This window comes from Ictalurus furcatus, chromosome 13, assembly GCF_023375685.1.
Source record: "Ictalurus furcatus strain D&B chromosome 13, Billie_1.0, whole genome shotgun sequence".
NCBI lineage: Eukaryota > Metazoa > Chordata > Actinopteri > Siluriformes > Ictaluridae > Ictalurus > Ictalurus furcatus.
In genome coordinates this window covers 2,382,967-2,406,313 of record NC_071267.1, presented here as the reverse complement: position 1 = coordinate 2,406,313, position 23,347 = coordinate 2,382,967, and the positions used below count along the sequence as shown (strand labels likewise).

Genomic DNA, 23,347 nt, shown 5'->3' with positions numbered 1-23,347 from the left:
GACAGAGACAAACAGACGGATATAAATGTTCGCCTGCCAGACGGGTCAATTTGTCGATGTACATGTACCAAATTTAGGCCATTTGTTATGCTGCACAAAGTTTTGGCACCCCTCTACCTCGTCCGTCGGCGGAAAGGGAGCAACACCACTGCTGTAGCCAATCCACTGGTATCTGCACCACCTGCTCACACACAGTAACACACAGGTTATGCTGATCTGTATAGTAAGGAGATGGAGCTAGTAAATAAATAAATAAAAACGGCCAGTGAGCGTAGGTATATTTGGTGGAGTAAATCTGTAGTGTTGACTTCTAAGAGATGCTACTGTATCTATCATAACATGTCCCATGAACATTCCTGGGCACTTGTACACAGTTTACTCAATCATGCTTGTCTTCACTCTTCTACACCTGTATAACGTAATGATTCATAATCCAACTATCCACTGTGGCCCACAAGAGGATGGGTTCCCTTTTGAGTCTCTCAAGGTTTCTTCCATGTGTCATCTCAGGGAGTTCCATGGTATGGTGGTTGTACATCAAGTACATCAACTGTTGTCCAACGAGCTTATCGTAAGACTGACTCGGTGCGAAATGGTGTCAAATTGGTACAAACAACCTCCTGTACCACTCATTTCTACAGCAGAGCTGAACAAGTCTTCTACTAAAGGAGCTCTGCTGGTTTAACCAGTAGGTCATGGAGGGGAAGCTGTTTATTGTCCAGAATGGCTGAGAGTTTGAGTGTCCTCGTTTCCACCACCACCTCAGAACTGTCCAGAGAGCAGCCCAAGACTGGGTGGTTGTTGTTTTTTTTTCATCAAGAAGACTGCACCGGATAACACAGATCTCTAACATTAAAGGACCTGCGCTTCCTCAGAAATCCCTTTCCTGTACACAGCCTCTTCAGTTAACCTTCCAGTCTAGCTTGTTGTCGAGATGGACACCAAGGTATCTGTAGGTGTCAACCTGCTCAACAACCTGGCCCATGATGGTAATGGGTCAGGTTGTGGTCCTCTTCCTCCTGTAGTCCACCACCATCTCCTTGGTCTTGGCCACATTGAGGAGCAGATAGTTCTTCCTGCACCACTCGACAAAGTTGTTGACTGGGTCCCTGTACTCCTCTTCCTGTCCATCCCTGATGCACTCGACCACCACAGAGACATCGGAAAATTTCGGAAGGTGGCAGCGATCCGTCCGATCTTTACTCAAAGTCTGCGGTGTACAGAGTGAAGAGGAAGTGGAAGAGCACGGTTCCCTGTGGTGCTCCAGTGCTGTGGAGGGCTCTCAGACAGGCAGGTTCCCAGCCTTACAACCTGGGGTCCGTCCGCCAGGTAGCCAGTGACCAGGAGATCTTCTCATCTTCTCTCTCTCTCTCGCAGCAGGAGAGGTTGGATGGTATTCAACGTGCTCGAGAAATCAAAGAAAGTGATTCTCACTCTGGTGATTCTCACTCAGCTGTACAACTTCACGAGTCGCTTTTGGTTTCCATGTACACGCTTAGGAGTTCTTTCATTTGTCCCTCTTTAGAATCCCAAGAGTTCCTCCTTATAAAAAAGGCGAACGCTCGTTTTAAGGTATTAACTATTTTTAGGAATCGTAGAAGCTTTAATTATAGAGTAAACCCTTGAAGAATGAATTTTTATTAAGGAGTATTATTAGAGTATTATTGGGCCATCTGGGTTACTCTATTCGTTTTATATTAAACATTTATTCATTTAGCAGACGCTTTTATCCAGAGCGACTCACGAATGAGGAAATACGAGCAGCGTGGTATGTCAAGCCGAGAACAATACAAGTAGTGCCACCATACAAGAACTTTTAATTAAGTTCTAGAGAGGCAATGAGGTCATTTTTGAAATTTTGTGTCAGAGAGAAAGAGTGTGTGTGTGTGTGTGTGTGTGTGTGTGTGTGTGTGTGTGTGTGTAAAACCTACACACTGATCTTCCAGGTGCCACATTGAGTTTACGATAAACATGCTCATGTTTTTATATTTCAGGATCGTAGAAGCGGATTAGAGTGGATTAAACCTTCATCTTATTAGGACTCCTTCACACACTCGTGTGTGTGTGTGTGTGTGCACACGTGCACCATCTAAAATGCCTGCCACACTATCATTAATTTATCTGCGCATCTCCGACTCTATTTTTAGAACCTCCGCTTCCAAAGCAGCTGAGTGTGTGTGTGCGCGCGTGTGTGCGCATGCGTGCACATGAGCTTGGAATATTTGTTTTTATTTTTTTTTTATTCTTATTTTTTTTAAACAGTACTGAAACTGATTTGCAGGTTTTGGTCATCACCGAGATGTAAAAATGCGCCCCAGTAAAAGGAAGGATAATGTTGGGGAATATAGACGTTTGAATATCAAATGGTACATGCAGTGCAGCGCGTAGACGTTTGTGTCAGGATAAGCCGTAAACATTTTCACTTCACAATCCGTCTGTGGTGAAAACTCGAGCTGCACAAGTTATCGAAAAGTCTTTGTGGGTTTGCTGAAATAAAGCGGTGTGGCATTACCATTGTAGTGAAAGATATATGTACATATAGGGGGGAAAAACAATGGGCCTGGAACAGAGCCGTGTGGAATACCAAACTTTTGTATGCATAAATAGTCACTATTAACATAAACGATAACGATCAGTCAGATAAGACCTGAGCCAGAAAAGAGGTGTTCCCTTAAGCAAGGAGACATAACTCTGAGCAGAGGCCAGTCGTTGGTCATTTACTACTTTAACCAGCGCTGTTTCATTACTATGATGAGTCCTAAACCCTGGCTAAAAGGTGTAACGAATGTGGTTTCTATTCTTTCTCTCTTTGCTCCAGCTCCAGAAACTGAAGCGCTCACTGTCATTAAAGTCAATGATGCGGAGCAAAAGTGTCGAGAACTTCTTCCAGCGGTCAAACATGGAGACCCTGCCCCTTGACAGTATCATCACTACCGAGGCTCCACCCTCCATCACGGAGTCTCTCTTTTGTGACTGCCCTTTGACCCTTGACAGGTCCCCATCCATCAGTCCGAACCTGTCTCTGTCTTCACGTTCACCTTCATCAAGCCCGTCCCTGTCGATGAACTCCAGCACTCCTCCCCCTCCTCAGCCACGCCCACAGAAAACACACTGTTTCCTGGAATATGTGTTTCGCCGGCCCATTGTCTGCCAGCAATGCAAGCAAATGATAACAGGTATGCGTGCTTACTCATGATACCAATGGTTACCAAGTTCCTTTGAGTGTTTACATGATTAGTCATCAATTAGTCACTACTCGAAAACATATGCTAAACGAATCTTTTCCATCGACATGGCATCATGCGGTGATTATCGGCCAAGCATGGTGGAGGTAGCGTCATGGCTGCTTCTGGAACGGGCTCGCTAATCTTTATTGTCGATGTGACTCATGTTGATAGCAGCAGGGTGAATTCAGAAGTCTACAGAATCATTTTGTGCAGTTGCGCAGTTGATAATATTAACACGCTTATGTTCTGTATTCTCCTTAAACCTGAACTGATGGGAATGCTTGTTTTGGTCTATTTTTAGGATATTGGTTCTTGACGATTAAAACATTGTATTTTGAAATTTTGCGTGCATTTCATTATGAATTTCAGTTGTTTTACTATCTCTTTCAACATTCAAGGTGGAAGAGGAGAAATTCGAAGATGATCTCCGCTGGTGCCAAAGGGCCCCAATGATGACCCATTTTTATTAAGACAAAGCTTAGTCACACAGCCAGGGTCACATGATCTTAACATGGGTTCTTAAACATTCATATTTTAACCTTTTGAGTGGTAAATAATTCTAGATGAATAAATAAACTTCAATTCATATTCAAACATTAAAGTTCATTTGGACACGTTCTGAAATAAACCCGGTCCTGAGCGCGTGTTTAGCTTCAGCCGCTTTATGGTTGCGTAATTGGGATCGTTGTTTATCTTCAGGGTTTTCCAACACTGGATGGTGATTCCTGTTTTTCACTGGTTGATATTTTTTACAATTTGGCCTTAAATTCCTGAAGCATTTGGAAGTAAACCTCCCTCCTTCCCTCCTTCCCCCTCCGCCTCTTCAGGGAACTCAAAGCAGGGTCTGCGCTGCAAGACATGTAAACTAGCAGCCCATCTGTGGTGCTCGTCTGAACTTTCACAGCAGGTGTGCAATGGAAAGGTGAGTTTCTATCTCCCACACACACACACACACACACACACACACACTTTTGCCGGTCCTCAATTTTACATGCCTTTTTGTTCACACTTGATTAAAAAAAATAGCCTTATTTGTTCCTCATGGACCAGAACCACCAAGAAGATATACGTGAGGTTTTAGCTTGAAAATTCCAAATATGTTTACAGATATATAACAAATGCAAGTTTTCCTCGCATCTCCGAGGACGGGGGTTCGATTCCCGCCTTCGCTCTGTGTGTGTGTGTGTGTGTGTGTGTGTGTGTGGAGTTTGCTTGTTCTCCCCGTTCTTCAGTGGTTTCCTCCCCCAGTCCAAACACATGCTGATTGGCGTTTCTAAATCGTCTATAGTGCGTGAATGTGTCGCCTCATGCCCCGAGTCCCCTGAGACACCCTCCAGGACCTCTGTGACACTGTTGGATAAGCGGTACAGAACATGGATGGATGGAAAATATCAATATATGTAATTATTTCAACGTATTGTTAAAAATGCACGTAAATATATTTCCAGTGCTTACGGGAACCTCAAAAAAAACCCCGATAATTCTCCTAATTCCTGCCTAGAACATTAAATACATTCTCCTTGTGGGACCTTTTTTCATTCCCATGCAGAGATGAACACACACACGCACACACGCTGACCTTATCAGCATCTTCTATTCTGTGCGCTGACAGTGAATCATCCTCCAAAGTGGTTTACTTCTGACACACACACACTCAGTCATGCATGAAAGAGTCTATTTTCCGTGTGTCTTACGTTGATATTCCACCCTCTCCAAAAATAGCAGGATTTAATAACACGCTTCCAAATCGCACTCCTTTCCTTGACTGCACTAGTGTTTTCTCTGTCTTTAGAAATACCATTTTAGATGGATGCTGCGTTAACTAGTGTGCGAGTCAGTGTGTCTCCTCGAAGACGTACCAGACTTATTAGGAGTCAAAGAAGGAAAACTGCTAACTAACTAGCTAGCTAGCTAGCTAGCTAGACCTATTACTATAAACGCTATAACGTCTGCGTTCCAGTCCTGGCTTTCAGCGTCGACGGAAACCTTCGTTCCGCGCTTGTCCGTAGAAGAACCGTACTAACGTCGACGTTCCTACTGTCAGAGAACAGCTTCTGACCGGTCGATATCCAGAGTTCAACAGCTCTATGGGATAAATAGAGGCAAAATGGCCGTGTGAGTGAGAGAGAGAGAGAGCGAGAGAGAGGGTAAGAAGAAGTGAGTGGCAGCAACGGGGGGGGGAAGGAATAAAATGATTCGAAATGAGCGTGAGTTTGTGATGGAGAATGACAGACAGGTTCAGGTTGGGCGGCTGATAACGAGGCTTTTTTATCCTGCTCATTTCCACTCTGAGCATCTCTCTCTCTCTCTCTCTCTCTCTCTGTCCTTTCTCTCCTTGCCTCATTATCAGCACAGAGTGTCTCCAGTATGGCTTGTAATTCACAGATGGGCCACATTCATAAATTAACATGTCCAATTGTATTAAATTAAATAAATGTGTTTATTCCCAGGGAGGCAATTAGTTGTGGAAGAGACACGCATAAAATTGACATCACGCAACTGCGGCAGCGGCTGTACGAAGAACGTGCCGAGAAACGGTTTCAATAAACATACAAACGCACACACGTATGCATGTACACGCCACAAACTACACAAAGGAAGAGTTCTCGGTCAGCAAAACCAGAAGATCGGTAACGACTGGGACGAGAACACCGGGCATGTACGCATATACGCATATACGCAATGACCGGTTGGTGTGATCGGTAATCTGTGGTTGGTGGGTGTCGTAGTCGTAGTGGCGGCCATGTCTTTAGGCGGTGATGTGTTCTGGGTATTGTAGTTGGGCGTTCAAAAGCGTGCATACTGCGTAGTGATTAAGGGCGTTGGACTTCTCATCGGAAGATCATGAGTTCAAGTATCAGGGCTGCCATTGCTGGGCCCTTGAGCAAGGTTCTCAACTGCTCAGTTGGATTTAATGATCGCTCTGGATGAGGGCGTTTGTGCTAAAAGTGTGTAGCACGAATACAATCGAGACGTACTACATCTGCCCTGTTGGCATCGTCATGTGACCGTTGGTTCCCTGTGGAAGCAGTAGGTCATCTGGGTCATTTCTTGCCTACTCTTTTATGAATACTGCGAATTCGGTATTCAGTAGAAGGGATGTTGAGATGCAGCCCATGTGTCTAGATCATGCCAAAATCGGCACCGGACTACGTTCCCCATCGGCCGCTGCACCTCACCGGAATAACGCCGCATGAGTATTTTGCACCTGTGTCACGTTTTTATTTTGTTATCCGTCGACTCGCAGACGGACACCATTCAGAATCCAGAACTCGCCGTCAGCGTGCTATATTTCAGGGTAAGGCTCAAACTCACAAACCACGCTGAGAGTTATGTGAAATGAGGAGCTGAGTAAGATCTTCTAGAAACATCACTCTCTCTCTCACACACACACACACACACACACTTCTGTTTCTGCTTCGTCATACACATTTTTCTGTCCGTATCAGCAGGTATACACCATTGCTGACCTCATGCCGTTTTTGTTGGGGTTTTTTTTTTTTTTTTTTTTTCCCTCTCCGTCCCTCACGGATGTTATTTTAAACAAGAGACACGGAGCTCTGCAGCTGCCTTCCATTATTACTCACTGCCGTTCGGACTTTCTGCTTCTTTTTTTTTTTTTAATTACACCAAATCATTTCACACTGTTTATAAAACCCGCTGAGTAAGCATGTGCATGTGCTGATAATCCAGTGTGTGAGCGTTTCTAGATGAGTGTGCACTGCTGTCGACTTCTCACCAGAACTTTATTTATTTAATTGAATTGTTTTTTAATCGGTTTTCGGTCGCCGTTGGCCGCGTTCGGTGCCGGCATCCTTCGAGGTCCGGGCCGTGCTGAGGCTTCTCGACCCCGACGGAATATTCCCCGTATTCCCGTGTTAACTTAATCATCCGAATCGCTTTCTGCAGCGCTTTTATTTATTTTAAATCCTTTGGAGACGGCGCCTAAGGGGCGGAGTTTGAGTTGGAATGGAGTTCCAAGTAAATACGATTCGTTAACGGCCAGAGCGGTCGTTTTATCGTAAAACACGAACGTACAATTTATATCGTGTTATTATATTCCGTTACACCTGCTGAGAGTGTTTATTATTCATTTACATCTTTCTCTCTCTTTATCATGACTGCCCTCTTGTCCGTTTTGTCAGTCGGGGGCGTTCAAGCGGAACTTCAGCTCTCCACTGCTCACTCACGAGCCGTTCACAGTCGTTAAGGAAGCCCCGCCCACTCAAGGTGAGAACTGTCTGCCTCCTGACGCGCCTGTCTTCTTGGTACGAGCGCTGATTTTTGTGTACGGTGAAACAGTATTGTGTGTGTGTGTGTGTGTAGAACAGGGAAAAGGCGCCATGGACCCCGTGTACGAAGCCCTGCGATACGGGACGTCTCTCGCGCAAATGAGCCGATCGACTTTCAGTAGCATCTCCGAGTCGCCATGTCAACAAGTGAGATCGTCCTTCAAACCGTGGACGCTTCCTTTACAACAAACGTTGGCGTTATTGTTGTTTGTTTTGTTGTTTTTTTTTGTTTGTTTGTTTTTTTTTGTTCGTACCCAACCACAGTGTTTGTAAAGGAAACGTGCTGTACGTAACGAAACGTGTGTTTGTCTGTCTGTGGGGTCCAGAGCGAAGAAGGACGGGAGAAGTTGGACAGTGAATCTGTCACCGAAGAAGAGCATGCCGCTGAATCCGAGGGTAAGACGACGGTGTGAACACAGAGAACCGCTTTAACACTGAGAACTCTGTCTGAACTTGTTCTCTTTCCTCTCTCTCTCGCACGCGCTCTCGCGCTCTCTCTCTCTCTCTCTCTCTCTCTCTCTCTGTAGTGGCGTCTCTGGCTGAGAGTGAGAAGAGTGAGACGGAGGACAAGCTCAGTTTACAGGTGAGATTTTTTTATTTATATATTTGCTTGTATGTAAAAGACGTACTCTGTTGAAAAAGTAACAGAGCTAACTAACTAAACCACACACCGGCTTTAACGGTCGCTCGTAGCGAACGAGTCGCCCGTTTCTTAATACTCGAGTACCGAAAAACACGGTACGAGGACCATTTCGGAACGTCAGACAAAGAATTTTCCGTAATAAGCTAAAGTTCCTGGACTTTGTAAGTAGGAAGGAAAGCTGCGGTGGTTGAATATCATAGACGCCTCGCAGACCGAGACCCACTCGCACGCCGTGGTAGCAGTCCGCAAATTTATTCGTTGAACAGAGAAATCAGCGCTAGAGTCCTGTAATCTTGGACTTACAGACAAATACAGCAGATCTGTGTGTGTGTGTGTGTGTGTGTGTGTGTGTGTGTGTGTGTGTTTCCAGCCACCCAGGCGCATTGAGCTTCGCGCCATTCACACCTATGTGGCGTTGTACAAGTTCCTGCCGCAGGAGAAAAACGACCTTGAGCTTCAGTAAGTACCGCTCTGTGTGTGTGTGTGTGCAGGTTTGTTTGTCCTTGTGTGGATTTCGTTTTTCACCCTCTCTCTCTCTCTCTCTCTCTCTCTCTCTCTCTCTCTCTCTCACTCACTCACTCACTCACTCACACACACACACACACACACACACACACACACACACACACACACACACACACACACACACAGAGTCATTATCAGGTCACACCACAGTATGAAATTTTGATGAGGGGAAATAAAAAGTGACTGAAGTCCCTGCAGATCTTCTGCATCAAAAAATAGTCTCATCATCTCAGACCTTTTCTGATAACAGAGAATTTTTTTTTTGTTAAAATAGCTTTATATATATGTGTGTGTGTGTGTGTGTGTGTGTGTGTGTGTGTGTGTGTGTCAGTTTTCTTATGAAATCCCATAATGTACTGCACATAGTAAACATGATGTGTGATTTGGGACAGTATCAAAGTGTGCTCATTATAATATCAGGCCACACCCACAGTTCAACCGGCGTTTGAGTGTTTTATCACATTTCTTGTTTTATCTTTTGTTGTTGTTTGTTTTTATGCAAAATTTGCGCTGCTGTTTGACCGAACGTTGTTATTTACTTGTTCTACCCCACCTCCTTTCTCTCCGTGTTTTGCCTGAAGGCCGGGCGATCGTGTTCAGGTAATCGACGACTCAAACGAGGACTGGTGGAAGGTGAGAGCAGCTCGTTTTCTTTAACGTGCACATCTTATTCGAAATAAACGACATTTCGAAACTTAGGTGTCGTGGATCATGGGTCTTAATTCGATCCAATTCAATTTCCTGTCCAGTCCCGCTATCGGATAGCTTGATGTCACTATAATGTCAGCCTGAAATGTAGGTTTTGGGTATCATCAATACGCTCTGGAAACAATGGCAGGCAGTTTAAATTCTCTTAAATACATAAACATGACACCCTGTAGGAATTAATAGAATCGTCCCTTTAAATGGCATAAAAGTTGAGTCCCCCCCCCCCCCCCCCCCCCCCCCCGTGGAGGAGTTTGGAGGAGACGCATCTTACTAAAAAGACATCTCGAGTAGTAAGTTTCTATGGATGAAAATCTGAATGAACTTAAAGTGAGCTGTAAGCATAGAAGACGAGGTCCGAATTGGCTCTGTTTATTCATTAGAGCTACCAAAATAGTGAATTAAAGTGTGATGAAATAGTAATATCCCTTTAAAAATACGCAATCCGGTAAATATTAATAGACTCTGAGACTCTTAAGACTCTAAGTATTTCTCTGAATAAAACCTCTCTTTATAGTGTCACAACTTTCCACAGCATAATGTGAACATGTCGGTCTCCCAGGATTTACTCCAGATCTCTGAAGTGAATAGAGACCATTTCTGTTCCACCACTCTTTTTTTTTTTAACTTTTTTTTTTTTAAAGGTCTCCCAGACTGTCTAGGGGATAAGTGGAATGGAGAAATGAAAATAAGCTGGGCCGTCTCGCTCCCTGAGCTCAAGTAGAATCCCTTCAAATCCCGTCCAAATTCACCACCAGTCAAGTCACACCCAGCTTCATGACATCATCGGTCCCATGAGCGGCTTTTTTGTCACGCCTCCATAATCTGCATCACCTCGGTATAATCACTTTGGGTGTAAAATTTCAACAACAACCAAAAAAAAAACATTCCATGTTTATAACTAGAAGATAGAGACGTGGATTTTTGTCATTTTCAGAGCTCAAATCCACAGACAAAATGAGCGAGTGCATAAGTCCCAGGAGCTGATCACGACGTTTTAAAGCCTGTCGTGTTTGTGCTCTAGGCGAAACTTACAGAACTATCATTCAGAGTCTCTTTGCTAATAACACATCCTGTGTCGCTCTCTTGCTTTAATGTTCTCTCTGTAGAGAGAAATAACGTACGAGTACTTCCAAAAGCAACTCCTATCCACATATTGTTTTGTGTGAGCCCTCTTCCTGTCTGCTCCAAACAGGATACGGTTGCTTGTGTCACAGCACATAGACACGGGGTGAATTCCACTTCATTGGTTCCCAGTTGTGGAAGCAGTGACACAATTAAAAGAAAACTCATCTTACCTGTTAAACCAAGACTACACCTGAGTCCACTATGTCCGATACATATTCTGATGCACTTGGAACAGTTGTCAGTGATGTAACCCGGGGTCAACATCAAATACCCTCATCCACGCGACCCAGTCCTTCAGCCCTGTCTGCGATACTCAGGAACTGAGTCTGCATATTTTGCTCTCTTCTGCTAATTGACCTTCTCTGTTTTTTGTGCCCTAGCATTACCACCTGTCTCAATGTTTCTGACATCGGGCTCATATCTGGCCTAATCAGTGTCCTCAGGAAACTTGAGTTGGTTCACTTTCACAGCACACCAGCTGAGTCTGGACTAGGAATTTAATAGACTAGGTAATGGCCAGCCAGATCTCAGTCCATATGATCTTCTTGTCCATTCTATGCTCCTAGCTTGTCCATGTGCAATGCCGGCTCCCTGCTTGTCCATCCCCACCTACCTGCTGGCCTGGACTTTCTCTAGACATGGTTGCAACTTCTCCTAGATCAGCTTGCAACTCTCCTTGCCTTGTGCTTCATCATAGTGAGGCATTGAGATGCTACCCAGGCCAGAACCTCCTGATACGACTGATCCAACCAATGTCTTGTACATGATTTTGCCATCTCTACTGGGTGCTTTGCTCTCCACTTCATGCTGGTCCTCACTTTCATGCCCCTCTGCAAGATCTTTGGGTTGTTGGATTCCCTGTACTGCGGGGGAGCCCTAAGAACCTAAAAAGTAGTGGCATTTCTTGAAGCTCTTGACTGTGGAGAGTGAGACATCTTACACCAGTAGGGGCCACAAGTAACATGAAAGGATGCTATGCTGGTAAATCCAAACTTTGGACTTCCCTGGTATACTTGACTCTACCTGCCAGGAGCTGGAGTCATGGTTGGATAGAGACGGTGTCCCTCAAGGAGCAATTCCCAATTCTTATTTGATTCATCAAAGATGGTGTGGACTGGGGTGCCTCCCACAAAGAAGTAGAACTTGTCGACCAATTTTACTTTCTTGAGTACCAGAGACCTTGGCAGACTTGACGCACATCCATGTGCAGCCTCTCTAAACCCTGGTGAAACCATCTGCACCTTGGCACTGACATAGTTGTTGAGCAAAGTTATCCACAAAGGATCTGATGTGGCGGGTGTCAAATGCCAACATGGACCAGAGTTCTAACAACCACTCCCACTCAACTTTTCCTGCCACCTCGTACTGGTGCTTCAGTGCACTCAGTTCTTGCTGTAGTTGGCTGAACTTAGCTGCCCTGTGGTTCAGCCTACAGGGGTCTTGGTGGTCTGCCTTTCCTCTGTGCCAAATCTGTTGGCTCCCAAACTCCGTCATTCCATGGAGCTTCTGGTTTGCATCGGCCTTTGCTGTAGCTTAACGGATTCTGTCCATGTCCTTGTCAATATGGAGTCTTCTTGCTAGCAGGTAGCCACTTCACCCATCATTGTTCATTAATTCTGCCTGGTGCTCATCCCCATCCCCTTTCACAGTCGCCATCCAGCATACGATAGATATTAAGAAACAAGAGAAAGAAAAGTCATACAAAACGAAAAAGATCCTCTGTGCTCTTTAAATCCAGAATCTGAGCCTCCATTCTTCACTTGTGCGCCATGATTGCTGCACTTTGAGACCTCGCCCAGGATGAAAGAACGTAATGGACGAAAACAGTACTTCATGAAAAATGAATGAACGTTTCTTCCCCTTTGATGGAAGAAAGGCATTGAAGTGCTGACTCTCACTGGAACGAACAGCACACCGAGTTATTTATTCCCACTGCATCACTCTTATAAAATAATCGTCCTATAACACAATATCTGGCACTGGCACTATTTCAGTGTGAGTCAGTTTCTGAGAGCAGTTATTTTCACAGCAGATTGACCACTTATACAGTTATCTGACTTATTAATGTGTGGGTTTGATAAGCACATGAGGTCTATTTCTGTGGGGGGTTTTTGACCTAATATATAAAAGCCATGTGTACAAAATACATCATCCAACCATTTGCATCGGTCCAAACATTACTAATGTGAGCTGGAGGGAAGGGAGCATACCTTCTGAGGCTGGGGGCGCTGTCATGTCCGAGGGCTCATTTGCCATTATATTGGGGAAGAAAATACTCCTTTCTTTGGATATTTTGAGTGATATCTCATTAATAATAATAATAATAATAATAATGTTCATAAGTTACAGAAATGAAAAGGTGTGTAATGAATTATTTTGGTAGATATAAAACACACCATCTTCTTATGTCTTATCTTTCTACGGTTAATAATAACTGTATGGCAGAGTGTTCCAGACAGTTTGATTGACAGGTCTACATCGTTGACAGAACTGCAGAGGTGCTTTATTTTTGGCCAAATTGTAGCGTGAGGATAGGAAAAGTGTGATATTGAGTGTATGGCGTATGTGTGGCGTATTGAATCTATGTGTGATATTGAATGTGATATTGAATGTATATCTCATTACTGATTCAATATGGCAGAAATGTAAAAAAAAAAAGAAAAAAAAAAAAAGAAATAGAAATCAAATAGATGTTCCATTTGCATTTTAATTTTGGCACCCATAGGGATGGGAAAAGACCACCATGGTAGATTTAAAAAGGGAGATAGGAATTCTGAAAAATGAAATGGTTAGTAAGAATATCACAGGAAAGAAGTAAAGAACAGTGCATTGGGTCACTATCTTCACAAGCAACCTAAAGGAGCTCTCATCAGAGCCCACGTGCCAACCATGGAGAGCTAGAATTCAAAATCAGATGCTGCACCTTAGGTGCCCTGATGGAACTATTTACCAGACTGCCAGCTGAAATGAGAACGGTTGCAGTAGACCGTGTTCCTGGATGCACAATAATGGACATTGTTGTCCTTGTACGGTGCATGATCGAACGTGCAAATTCGATCCCATGATCAAGACAAAGCATTTGACAAGAGTAGATCGCATACGCTCAGTTTTTAGGATATGTACAAAGCTTGTACCATGGATTACACTATCTATTATATTCTTAAGGTTGGGGAAGGATTTCGCTGTCCTTTCACTTCGAGATACAGTGGGGAAATAAGACAAGGATGTCTGTTAACTGGACGGCTTCACAGTTTGCCCATGGAAATCTGTTATCTCAACTGAGAAATAAGAGATGGATGGATAGATAGTTAGATAGATAGATAGATCGATCGATTTAAGAACAATGAAAAACAGTGTAGCAGCTCTTAAGGATTGGCAGTAGACACATAATAGCAAAACATACATAATAATAAAGATAACCACAGTGAGGTGATCTTTACCTAATAGTGCAAAATGAAGGTAATGTAAAGTAAAGCAGCGGGGGTTGGGGGGTTATTGTTCAGTTTATTGCTTGGTATCTTAGATTTTGTTTTTAATTTCTGAAACAATTTAGTATGAGATGTACACAAAAACAGAAGTCAGGCAAATGCTTTTTCAGAGCACTGTACACAACGAAATGAATTAACTGACACTCTAAGACAAGGGAAACTGTGAAAAGATCCTTTTAGATTTAACCTGAAACCATAATCTGATGTTAGGTGTTCTGGTTGTGAAACAGTTCTCTCTGGGTATTGCTGTTACTCAGGACTGAATACTTGCTTAAATGTTCGCATGCAGCCAAGGTAGCAATTAAAATTGATCTTTGCCAAACCGGTTCGCTAACTAAAGACTACCTGATTGTTTTGAGTCGTCGTTTATATCGCACGTGAATCACGTGTTCAGCCCACGATGAACCCTACAGACAAACCTTGTTCAGGAAAAGAAGTGCCCCAGCTGGTGTCTTATGTGGCTTCCCGGATGAGTCCTCGCTGTGCTCTTGGAGGAATTGTGGGAAGGTTCACTACTGTGCCGAGTTTTTCCATTTGGAGATAAAGACTCTCGCTGTGAGTCCCAGAGCCTTTGGAAGATCTTTGTAACCCTTCCCAGATGGATGTATTTCAATCGCCTTCTTCCTCATCATTTCTGGAATTTCTTTGTCATAGTGTGTTACTGAGTAAAACCTTTTAACCAACTTCATGCTGTTGAAAAAGTTCTATTTAAGTGCTGATGTGATTGAACAGGGTTTGCAGTAATCAGGCCTGGTTGTGTCTAGTCCAGCTGAACCCTGTTATCAAGGCAGTTTCATAGATTTGGGGAATTTGTAACGACGGGGGCAAATACATTTTCACACAGGCCCAGTTGGTATCGGATAACCTTTTTTTTTTTTTCTCCGTCACCCTCGAACATCCCTCCCAGCTTATTTTTCCAAATACTTTTTCACAGCACTGTACATGGGGCCGTCGCGCTTACGGACGCCAGTGTAGCTCCAACATGCCTGTTCTGTGCCAGAGAGGAAAAGCCGGCTCGCTTATTCCGAAGATGCGAAAGACTAGCAGTTACTCGTGCATTACTCTTAAGAGATTGGGTGGAGACATTTGGCAAAACACTGATGCTCAGCTGTTCAGAAAGAAAGGATCTCTTTTTGATTAATTTTTTTTTCAAGTAAGCCAGGCCAAAACTAGCCACCTGGTTCACACAGAGAAATACTCTGAATCCTGAACGAAAGCTTTAGGACTTCGGAAAGGTTGCGGGACCGGGTTGGATGCTTTTGAAAAAGGAATTCTTCATTTTATTTTATTTATTTATTTTCGAACAGCAGTACTCATTCTTAAATAAAAATGTTTATACAGATACACGTTGCATTAGGAAAAAAAAAAAGTGTTTTTAAAGGAAGATTGTTGTATCTTCTTTCCTTCTGTATTTCCCCTCCTCCATCACTTTAAGCTTTTACCATTTCAATAAGGGAAATATTTGCAGCTCGCATGGCACTTCAAGGACTTTCCACACACTTATCTTGTTTTCACTGATGATGGAGGGCATCATTTATTATTTCATCATTGACTCAGAATGGAATGTAATTTACTATCTCTTTAATCCAAGCACTTGTTACAGGCATTTTTTTTTTTAATTTAAAAATCCACCATTTTGACTAGCGGCAGCACTGCATCCTAGCTTCGTAGATCTTTTTGGAACGTAACCAACCCCAGAACTGAAGTAAATCTGCTAAAATATTATGAGGTGGCTGTTATTGTCAAGTAGAACCAACAGCTCCCTGATATGGGAAGGACGTGAAGATGTTGATCAGCACGTTGCATGGATTTGTATTAAAGTGCACCTATTATGGTTTTTGAAACATGCCTGATTTTGTCGTAAAGGTCTCATACGATAGATTTAAGTGCATCTGAGGTCAAAAAACACTTGAACGTGCTCATACTTTCAACTTCAGCATTACCGTTCCCCCCCCCCCCCCCAGTGTCCCAAACGACTCGTTAAATGATTCGTTCTAAAGGATTCGTTCTAAACTCCTCCTTTCAGAGAGCATATTCTGCTCTGATTGGTCAGATGTCCCAGTCTGTCGTGATTGGTCTACCGCTGTCAGCGTGTTTCAGAAAGGAAACGCCCACTACCGTAAAGAGTTTCAGCTCCGCCTATGAGCGAGCAGATGATGATCAGGTGTTACAAACCTGAGTAGGTTAGTACAGGAAGTAAAGTCGGGAATCACTAACGACTCGTTTCAGCCGTTCAGAATCGCTTCCTTCTTTCGGGAGTCAATGATGTTTGTCGTGTGCTTAGATTTTTGAATCTATGCAGACTTTTTACATTCACAAACAGCTCTATAACACACTACATGAAAGGGAATATCTGAAAAACCATAATAGGTGCACTTTAATCCAACTTGCGGGGTAAATAATGACTACATTTGCTGAGCTGTAGACACCTGAGTGTAAAAACAGCCTTACTGATTAAAACACAGGAATATCATGAGTGTGTACGTCCTGCGCACATCGAACGCAGGGGTAGAATGAACTCGACCAGCAGATAATTCGAACGTTACAGAGAAAACACAGTCGTGTTTAACTAGCTACTAACGTTAATATTTATGTATTTATTTTCAAAAGGTGAAACGTGAATAGAAAAAGTATATTTCCTGAAACTGCGGTTGCAACAACCTGACTCTAAGGTCTACATCCCTGACCCAGCATGCTGAGTTTCCCATTATCAACGCAATTTGGGTCACATCGACCCGACCTCCTGAGCCAGCAAGCTAAACCGTGCACCTGAGCTGTAGAGCGTAGCCACAACGTGAGTCTGCTGATAGAAAATATCAGCTTTTTATGATCCGTTTGAAAGCACTGTTGCTTTTAAGCAGTAATTGGCGTAGTTGCTGTGTCTGGATTCTTAGATAAAATGATGTTTGTACGTGTGTTCATGCGCATTTTCCTCAGTGCCTTATAAAGCCTCAGAACCCAAACCACAAGCTTGGCCAGTTTGAAAGCGCGACATGTTGCATGTTGTGGTAACGCTGATCGAGTTTTTCGTGCATGTCGACTTGGTGTGAATCCTTACCCTTTTTTTTTTTCCTCTGTCCGTATAAAGCAAACGACGCGTCTAATGCTCAAAGGCATGCAGAAACTTCGCCGCCTGCGTTAGCCGGTCCAAAAGAAAAATCACGGAAGACAATACTAACGAATAGGAATAAAAGATGAAACTGATCTGTTGATCCATTTGATGCATATTTAATTTGACGAAGTGTGTTGTGACTCATACAATGTCAAGAACGACAAAAAAAAATTCTCCGAACCTTGCTGGCGGGGGTTGCTATGGTGACTGTCTCACTTGATCCTGTGTGTGTGTGTGTGTGTGTGTGTGTGTGTGTGTGTGTGTGTGTGTCAGGGGAAGAGTCGAGACAAAGTCGGATCGTTCCCCGCTAACTTTGTGCAGCGGGTGCGTCCTGGAGAACGAGTGTGGAAGGTCACTCAGGGTTTCCATGGCAACCGCGAGAAAGGTCAAATGACCATAAAAGAGCTACAGGTGAGCTCACACACACACACACACACACACACACACACACACACAGGAGTTATGTTTCTTTTTCTATGCTCCTTTTAGTCTCTGTTCCGTTTGACCCAAATTTTCACCTCAGCGCACTTTCATACACACCTATTATTTCGTTTGTCGAGTCCAACTCCTAATGAAATGACCTACGCTTGGTTTCTTTGCTGTTCGGTTTGATCACATGGTATGTAATTATCCCTCCTATTATGTTGGGAGGAAGAAAAGTTACATTAATGATGTCATGGGTCAGAATGACTCCCACAGTTTAAATACACACAAAGAACAGCTTAAAACAGTAAACATTTTATTATGGCAATAAAGAAGACATTTGTATATAAGTTCATGACCCTAAATGAGGAAAGTCAAAACATTTCAAAGAGATAAAAGAGAGATTAACCAATATTTCAGACATGTCAAATGTGGACATGGGTCAAACTGACCCGTAACTTAATAGCAGGGTTAAACAAATAAACACAAACAAAATAAAATATTGGCTGAGAAGCATCCTTGTAAAAACGGTGACAGAAGAAAAGATAAACAAACCTGTAAATGAAGTTTTTCTTGTACTAGTATTGTTGAACCTACGTGTCAGTTACAAATAAGAAACTAATAACCAGGACAGTCCGCTCGTCCCAGATGTCCAGGCTACTGATTTGAGTTCATCCCTGTATGATTTTCAGAGGAGTCCACAAAGGCCACGAGGGTAATCACATACCAGTAGCAGCATTACATCATCGTAGCCAGCGGCACACTGTCTTGTCAACATTGGCATCATGGAGATTCTACAGTAATTACATCCTGTTTCCCAAGATTACTTTATTTGTCTTGTGACGTCATGTGATTGCCGTGGAGACGTCCCGGTCAAACCGGCTAGCAACGAAACTGACCACCCGTTCAAGATCACTACGGAGTGTCCACGTGCGTACAGCTGCAGATTTCCGAATCGCCTTAAGTGACGGACACTAATTACAGACGGACAAACTAGACCCAGTGGCGCTTGAAAGAATTTTCTATATTTTCTGTGTGAATGTGACCTAAACATCATCAGTCCTAAAAGTAGATAACCAAATTAAACAAATGAGACAAAAATATTACACTTGGTCATTTATTTATTGAGGAAAATGATCCGATATGACATATCTGCGAGTGGCAAAAGTATGTGAACGTCTAGGATTATCAGTTTAATTTGAAGGTGAAATTAGATTCCGGTGTTTTCAATCAATGGGATGATGATCAGGTGTGAGCGAGTGAGCGTCCTGATTTATTTAAAGAACAGGGATCTATCAGAGTCTGATCTTCACGAGACACGTTTGTGGAAGTGTATCATGGCACGAACAAAGGACATTTCTGAGGACCTGAGGAAAAAGAGTTCTTGATGCTTATCAGGCTGGAAAAGGTCCCAAAACCATCTCTACAGAGTTTGCAACAATCTACAATCAGAGAGATTGTGTACAAATGGAGGGAATTCAAGAGCATTGTTCCCCTGGAGGTCACACCAGATACCGAAAGCAAAGGTTCACATACGTTTGCCACTCACAGATATTGTAATATCGGATCATTTTCCTCAATAAATAAATGACAGAGTGTAATATTTTAGTCTTACTGTTTAATCTGGATTTCTTTAACTAGTTTTAGGACTTTTGTGGAAATCTGATGACGTTTTATGTCATATTTATGCAGAAATATAGACATCAATGCAAGATACCCGACCATACTTAATTTCTATTAAAATTCCTGAAATAAATACACACCGGTATACACGTCGTGCGAAAAGACAAGAGAAGAAATGATTTTATTTATGTTTTTGAAATACAAAAAAAAAAATTGACCTGAAATCCCATCACACATTTTCATTACATTTCAAATCCACCCAATCCTAGTCCATCAGAGCCCCAAAAACAAACGCATTGTTTTTGTTTACACAAATACCCGAGAATATACTGGAAGAGGCCACTGAAACTGTGAAATTCGCTTCGAAACCCTGATCAAACACACCTCTTGGACCTGAGCAATCTAATCAGAGTCTTCAGGACTACTTGAAAATGACAGGCAGGTGTGTCTGCTTAGCATTTTCGTGAGTAAACTAACTAACTAGCCCTCTAAATGAACAAATCAGTATAAAAAAGCTTGCAACGTTTACATTAACAATCTGTTAAGCACGGAGTCATGTAAACACCGCGATCCGATTGCCCGATTCAGATTAAGGCGATATTCTGATTCCCCAAATCCCCACCCCGGGAATATGCCTGTTTTAATCAGAAATGTGTTGCATGTAAACACCTCATTCAGAAAACCCACTGAAAGGAGACGTATACACGCATGCTCAGTCCACAAGGAATTATGGGCGCTAACAGATGCTTAGCTGTAGACTGGGTATTTAGGAATGGCAACTCCAGGTGTACTTAGAACAACCACAGGCAGGGTCGTCGCTAGTGGGGTGAAAGGTGATGACAATTTTAGGGGCCGCCACTGCACAGGGGGCCCCCATTAAATAGAGTACTACTCTATGAATTACTATAGTATATATGTTACAACTTCATGTTGTATTCCTGAGAGTTTAATGAAAACCACGAAAATAATTCAATTCAAACCGTGCAATTTCGTGAAAGAAGTTTTCCAAATATCTCCTCTGCCCTCCCTACGGATGGTTTAGTCCGATGGTTATTAATTCTTTCAGCTCAGTCAGTGACAACCAGCAGAGGAACCCAACAAAACTGTAAGTCCCACCCCAGCTAGTGAACATCACCAATCAGAGCTGAGGCTGCTCTGAGAACAGTTGCTGAAGGACTTTGAATAATGTTTCATATGAAGTTACTGATGGTTTAATGCCATTGTTTTGATTGTTCATTGTTTACAACAATACCATGTTCTGTTACAAGTAAATAGACTGTGTCTATGATAAACATTTAAAATATGTCACATTGGAAGGGCGCATGGTGGCGTTGTGGTGAGCACACCTCCAGGGTTGAGGGTTCGATTCCCACCGCGGCCCTGTGTGTGCGGAGTTTCCGTGTTCTCCCTGTGCTTCGAGGGTTTCCTCCCTCAGTCCAAAACCATAGGCTGATTGGCATTTCCAGAAGTGTTCGATGGGTATGTGATCGTGCCCTGCGATGGATTGGCACCCCGTCCAGGGTGTCCCCCACCTTGTGCCCCATGCCCCTTGGGATAGGCTCCAAGTTCCCCACGACCCACTAAGGATAAGCGGTGCAGAAAATGTAGAATTGGTCCTTCATCTTATGCCATATACGATATGGATGGAGGGCAGTGGGGCTCCCTAGCTACAGCCCTCTGTAGAGGAATATTCTGATGATTGTACACATATAAACATCGTATTCGGAATATGGCTGCAACCCGAATGTAGACCTTAAATCACATTGTTTGTGACAGAATGCCAAATTAAAAGCGATGAGCAAGCATTCTTTTAGCAGTGAACAAGCTAGATCTGGGAAACAGGATGTCCTCGTTCAACTAAATACAAATTCACATGCTACTCATTAACACCGCGATAAGCATTAGTCTGGTGAAAGGCTCTCTCCTCAGCTACAATGTTGCGTAATGAATTATCGTCTTGACATGACTGCAAGTCGAGGTTTCCACAGGGAAAAGTGAAGGGGGGGAGCACAGAGAGGTGGGTATGTAAATTTTCAGACGTATCTACTGTAATCTCCCTCATCAGACAATGATTTATCGGGAAAAGGGTCTAGCAGCGCCCCTGGTCAAGGCTGTATGCCTGTAATATAAACCGTAATGACACTACTGGAGTGATGATACACTATTTAGTACAGTAGTATACAGTTTGGGGTATGACCTAAATATTCGTGATTTTGTGTTGTTTTTTTTTTGTTATTATTACAGAAGTTAAGAGAATAAAATAACGTTATTGTGCACATCAGTTTGACAGGGACGCTTGGTTACTGAGAACGCACGTCTTTTGGAATCGCTTAGTCCTCAGTATACGAACTATAGAATGAACTAGCCAGCTACAATATCATCTCTGGTTAAATGAATACAGTTGCCTTTCTCCGCACCTCACATGACGCCTTTTTCCATTTAAATTGATTTTCATCCGGTCAGACAGTCCTGCCTGAAATTTCACTTGGCGTGGCGGTGAAGGTGTTTTTCTGCTGAGCTGCAGAGTTTCTCACCAGGCTCTTGTTTATTTCTGGATATTTGACTTTTAGATTAGTCATCATAAAGCGAATAAAGTGCACTACCACAGAAGTGTACCTGGTTTTTTTTACCTGCATGAAACTTCATGTGCTTGAGAAAATAAGTTCAGTTTTACATTTGTTGTACATGCACAGCGCCCTCCACTAAAAATGGCACCCTTGGTAAATATGAGCAAAGAAAGCTGTGAAAAATTGTCTTTATTGTTTAACCAAAAAATTCTCATGGTGTGCACCGTTTTAGTCAATACTTTGTGCTAGCTCCCTTTGCCAAGATAACAGCTGTGAGTCTTCTCCTATAATGCCTGATGAGGTTGGAGAATACATGGCGAGGGATCTGAGGCCGTTCCTCCATACAGAACCTCTCCAGATCCTTCACATTTCGAGGTTCACGCTGGTGGACTCTCCTCTTCAGTTCACCCCACAGGTTTTCTATGGGGTTCAGGTCAGGGGACTGGGATGGTCATGGCAGGACCTTGATTTTGTGGTCAGTAAACCATTTCTGTGTTGATTTTGATGATGTTTTGGATCATTGTCCTGCTGGAAGATCCAACCACGGCCCATTTGAATCTTTCTGGCAGAGGCAGTCAGGTTTTCATTTAATATCTGTTGATATTTGATAGAGTCCATGATGCCATGCATCCTAACAAAATGTCCAGGTCCTCTGGTAGAAAAACAGCCCCAAAACATTAAAGAGCCACCTCCATATTTAACCGTGGGCATGAGGTACTTTTCCATATGGCTACCTCTCTGTGTACCAAAACCACCTCTGGTGTTTATTACCAAAAAGCTGTATTTTGGTTTCATCTGACCATAGAACCCGATCCCATTTGAAGTTCCAGTAGTGTCTGGCAAACTGAAGACGCTCGAGTTTGTTTTTGGATGAGAGTAGAGGCTTTTTTCTTCAAACCCTTCCAACAACTTGTGGTGATGTAGGTGACTTCAGATTGTAGTTTTGGAGACTTTCTGACCCCAAGACGCAAATAACTTCTGCAGTTCTCCAGCTGTGATCCTTATAGATTTTTTGATACTCGAACCGTCCTCTTCAGTGTGTTGAGACGATATAGACACGCGTCCAATTCCAGGTCGATTCATAACATTTCCAGTTGACTGGAACGTCTTAATTATTGCCCTGATGGTGGAAATGGGCGTTTTCAATGCTTGTGCTATTTTCTTATAGACACTTCCCATTGTGTGAAGCTCAACAACCTTTTGCTGCACATCACAGCTATATTCCTCGCTCTTACCCATTGTTATGAATGACTAAGGGAGTTTGACCTATGTGTTACCTCATATTTATACCCCTGTGAAACAGGAAGTCATGGTTGAACAATTTCCTGTTCCTAATCACCCAGGTGTAAAAAAATTTTTAAATATCAATGGGAATATACTTAACACACCTATATTTAACAGAGATATTTTTTTCATTATATATTTTTTGTGTTTGCAATTGTTTGATATCCACGAGAGCAGATTTTTTTTTTTTTTTTTTAACAAAAGATCAAAAGGTTAAACAATAAAGACAATTTTTCACAGACTTCTTTGCTCATATTTACCAAGGGTGCCAATATTAGTGGAGGGCACTGTATGCCACACCCTTTCCTATACCTACAGCTGCATGCAAAA

At 42.9% G+C, this 23,347-nt stretch overlaps 1 protein-coding gene across 4 annotated transcripts in view; it reads left to right on the top strand.

Annotated features, from left to right (window-relative positions):
• LOC128617060 (SH3 and cysteine-rich domain-containing protein 2-like) overlaps window positions 1–23,347 on the top strand; it is a 29,749-nt gene that overhangs the window by 5,411 nt on the left and 991 nt on the right. The window contains exons 2-10 of one of the 4 annotated variants that reach the window (XM_053640033.1): window positions 2,819–3,176; window positions 4,055–4,149; window positions 7,373–7,457; window positions 7,554–7,666; window positions 7,846–7,915; window positions 8,047–8,102; window positions 8,533–8,621; window positions 9,269–9,320; window positions 17,394–17,531. In XM_053640033.1, the coding sequence (XP_053496008.1) occupies window positions 2,819–3,176; window positions 4,055–4,149; window positions 7,373–7,457; window positions 7,554–7,666; window positions 7,846–7,915; window positions 8,047–8,102; window positions 8,533–8,621; window positions 9,269–9,320; window positions 17,394–17,531 (1,056 nt within the window). Of the gene's footprint in view, window positions 1–2,818; window positions 3,177–4,054; window positions 4,150–7,372; window positions 7,667–7,845; window positions 7,916–8,046; window positions 8,103–8,532; window positions 8,622–9,268; window positions 9,321–10,036; window positions 12,167–17,393; window positions 17,532–23,347 lie in introns of those variants that run through there. The other 3 variants (XM_053640032.1, XM_053640035.1, XM_053640034.1) reach the window with 3 other exon arrangements.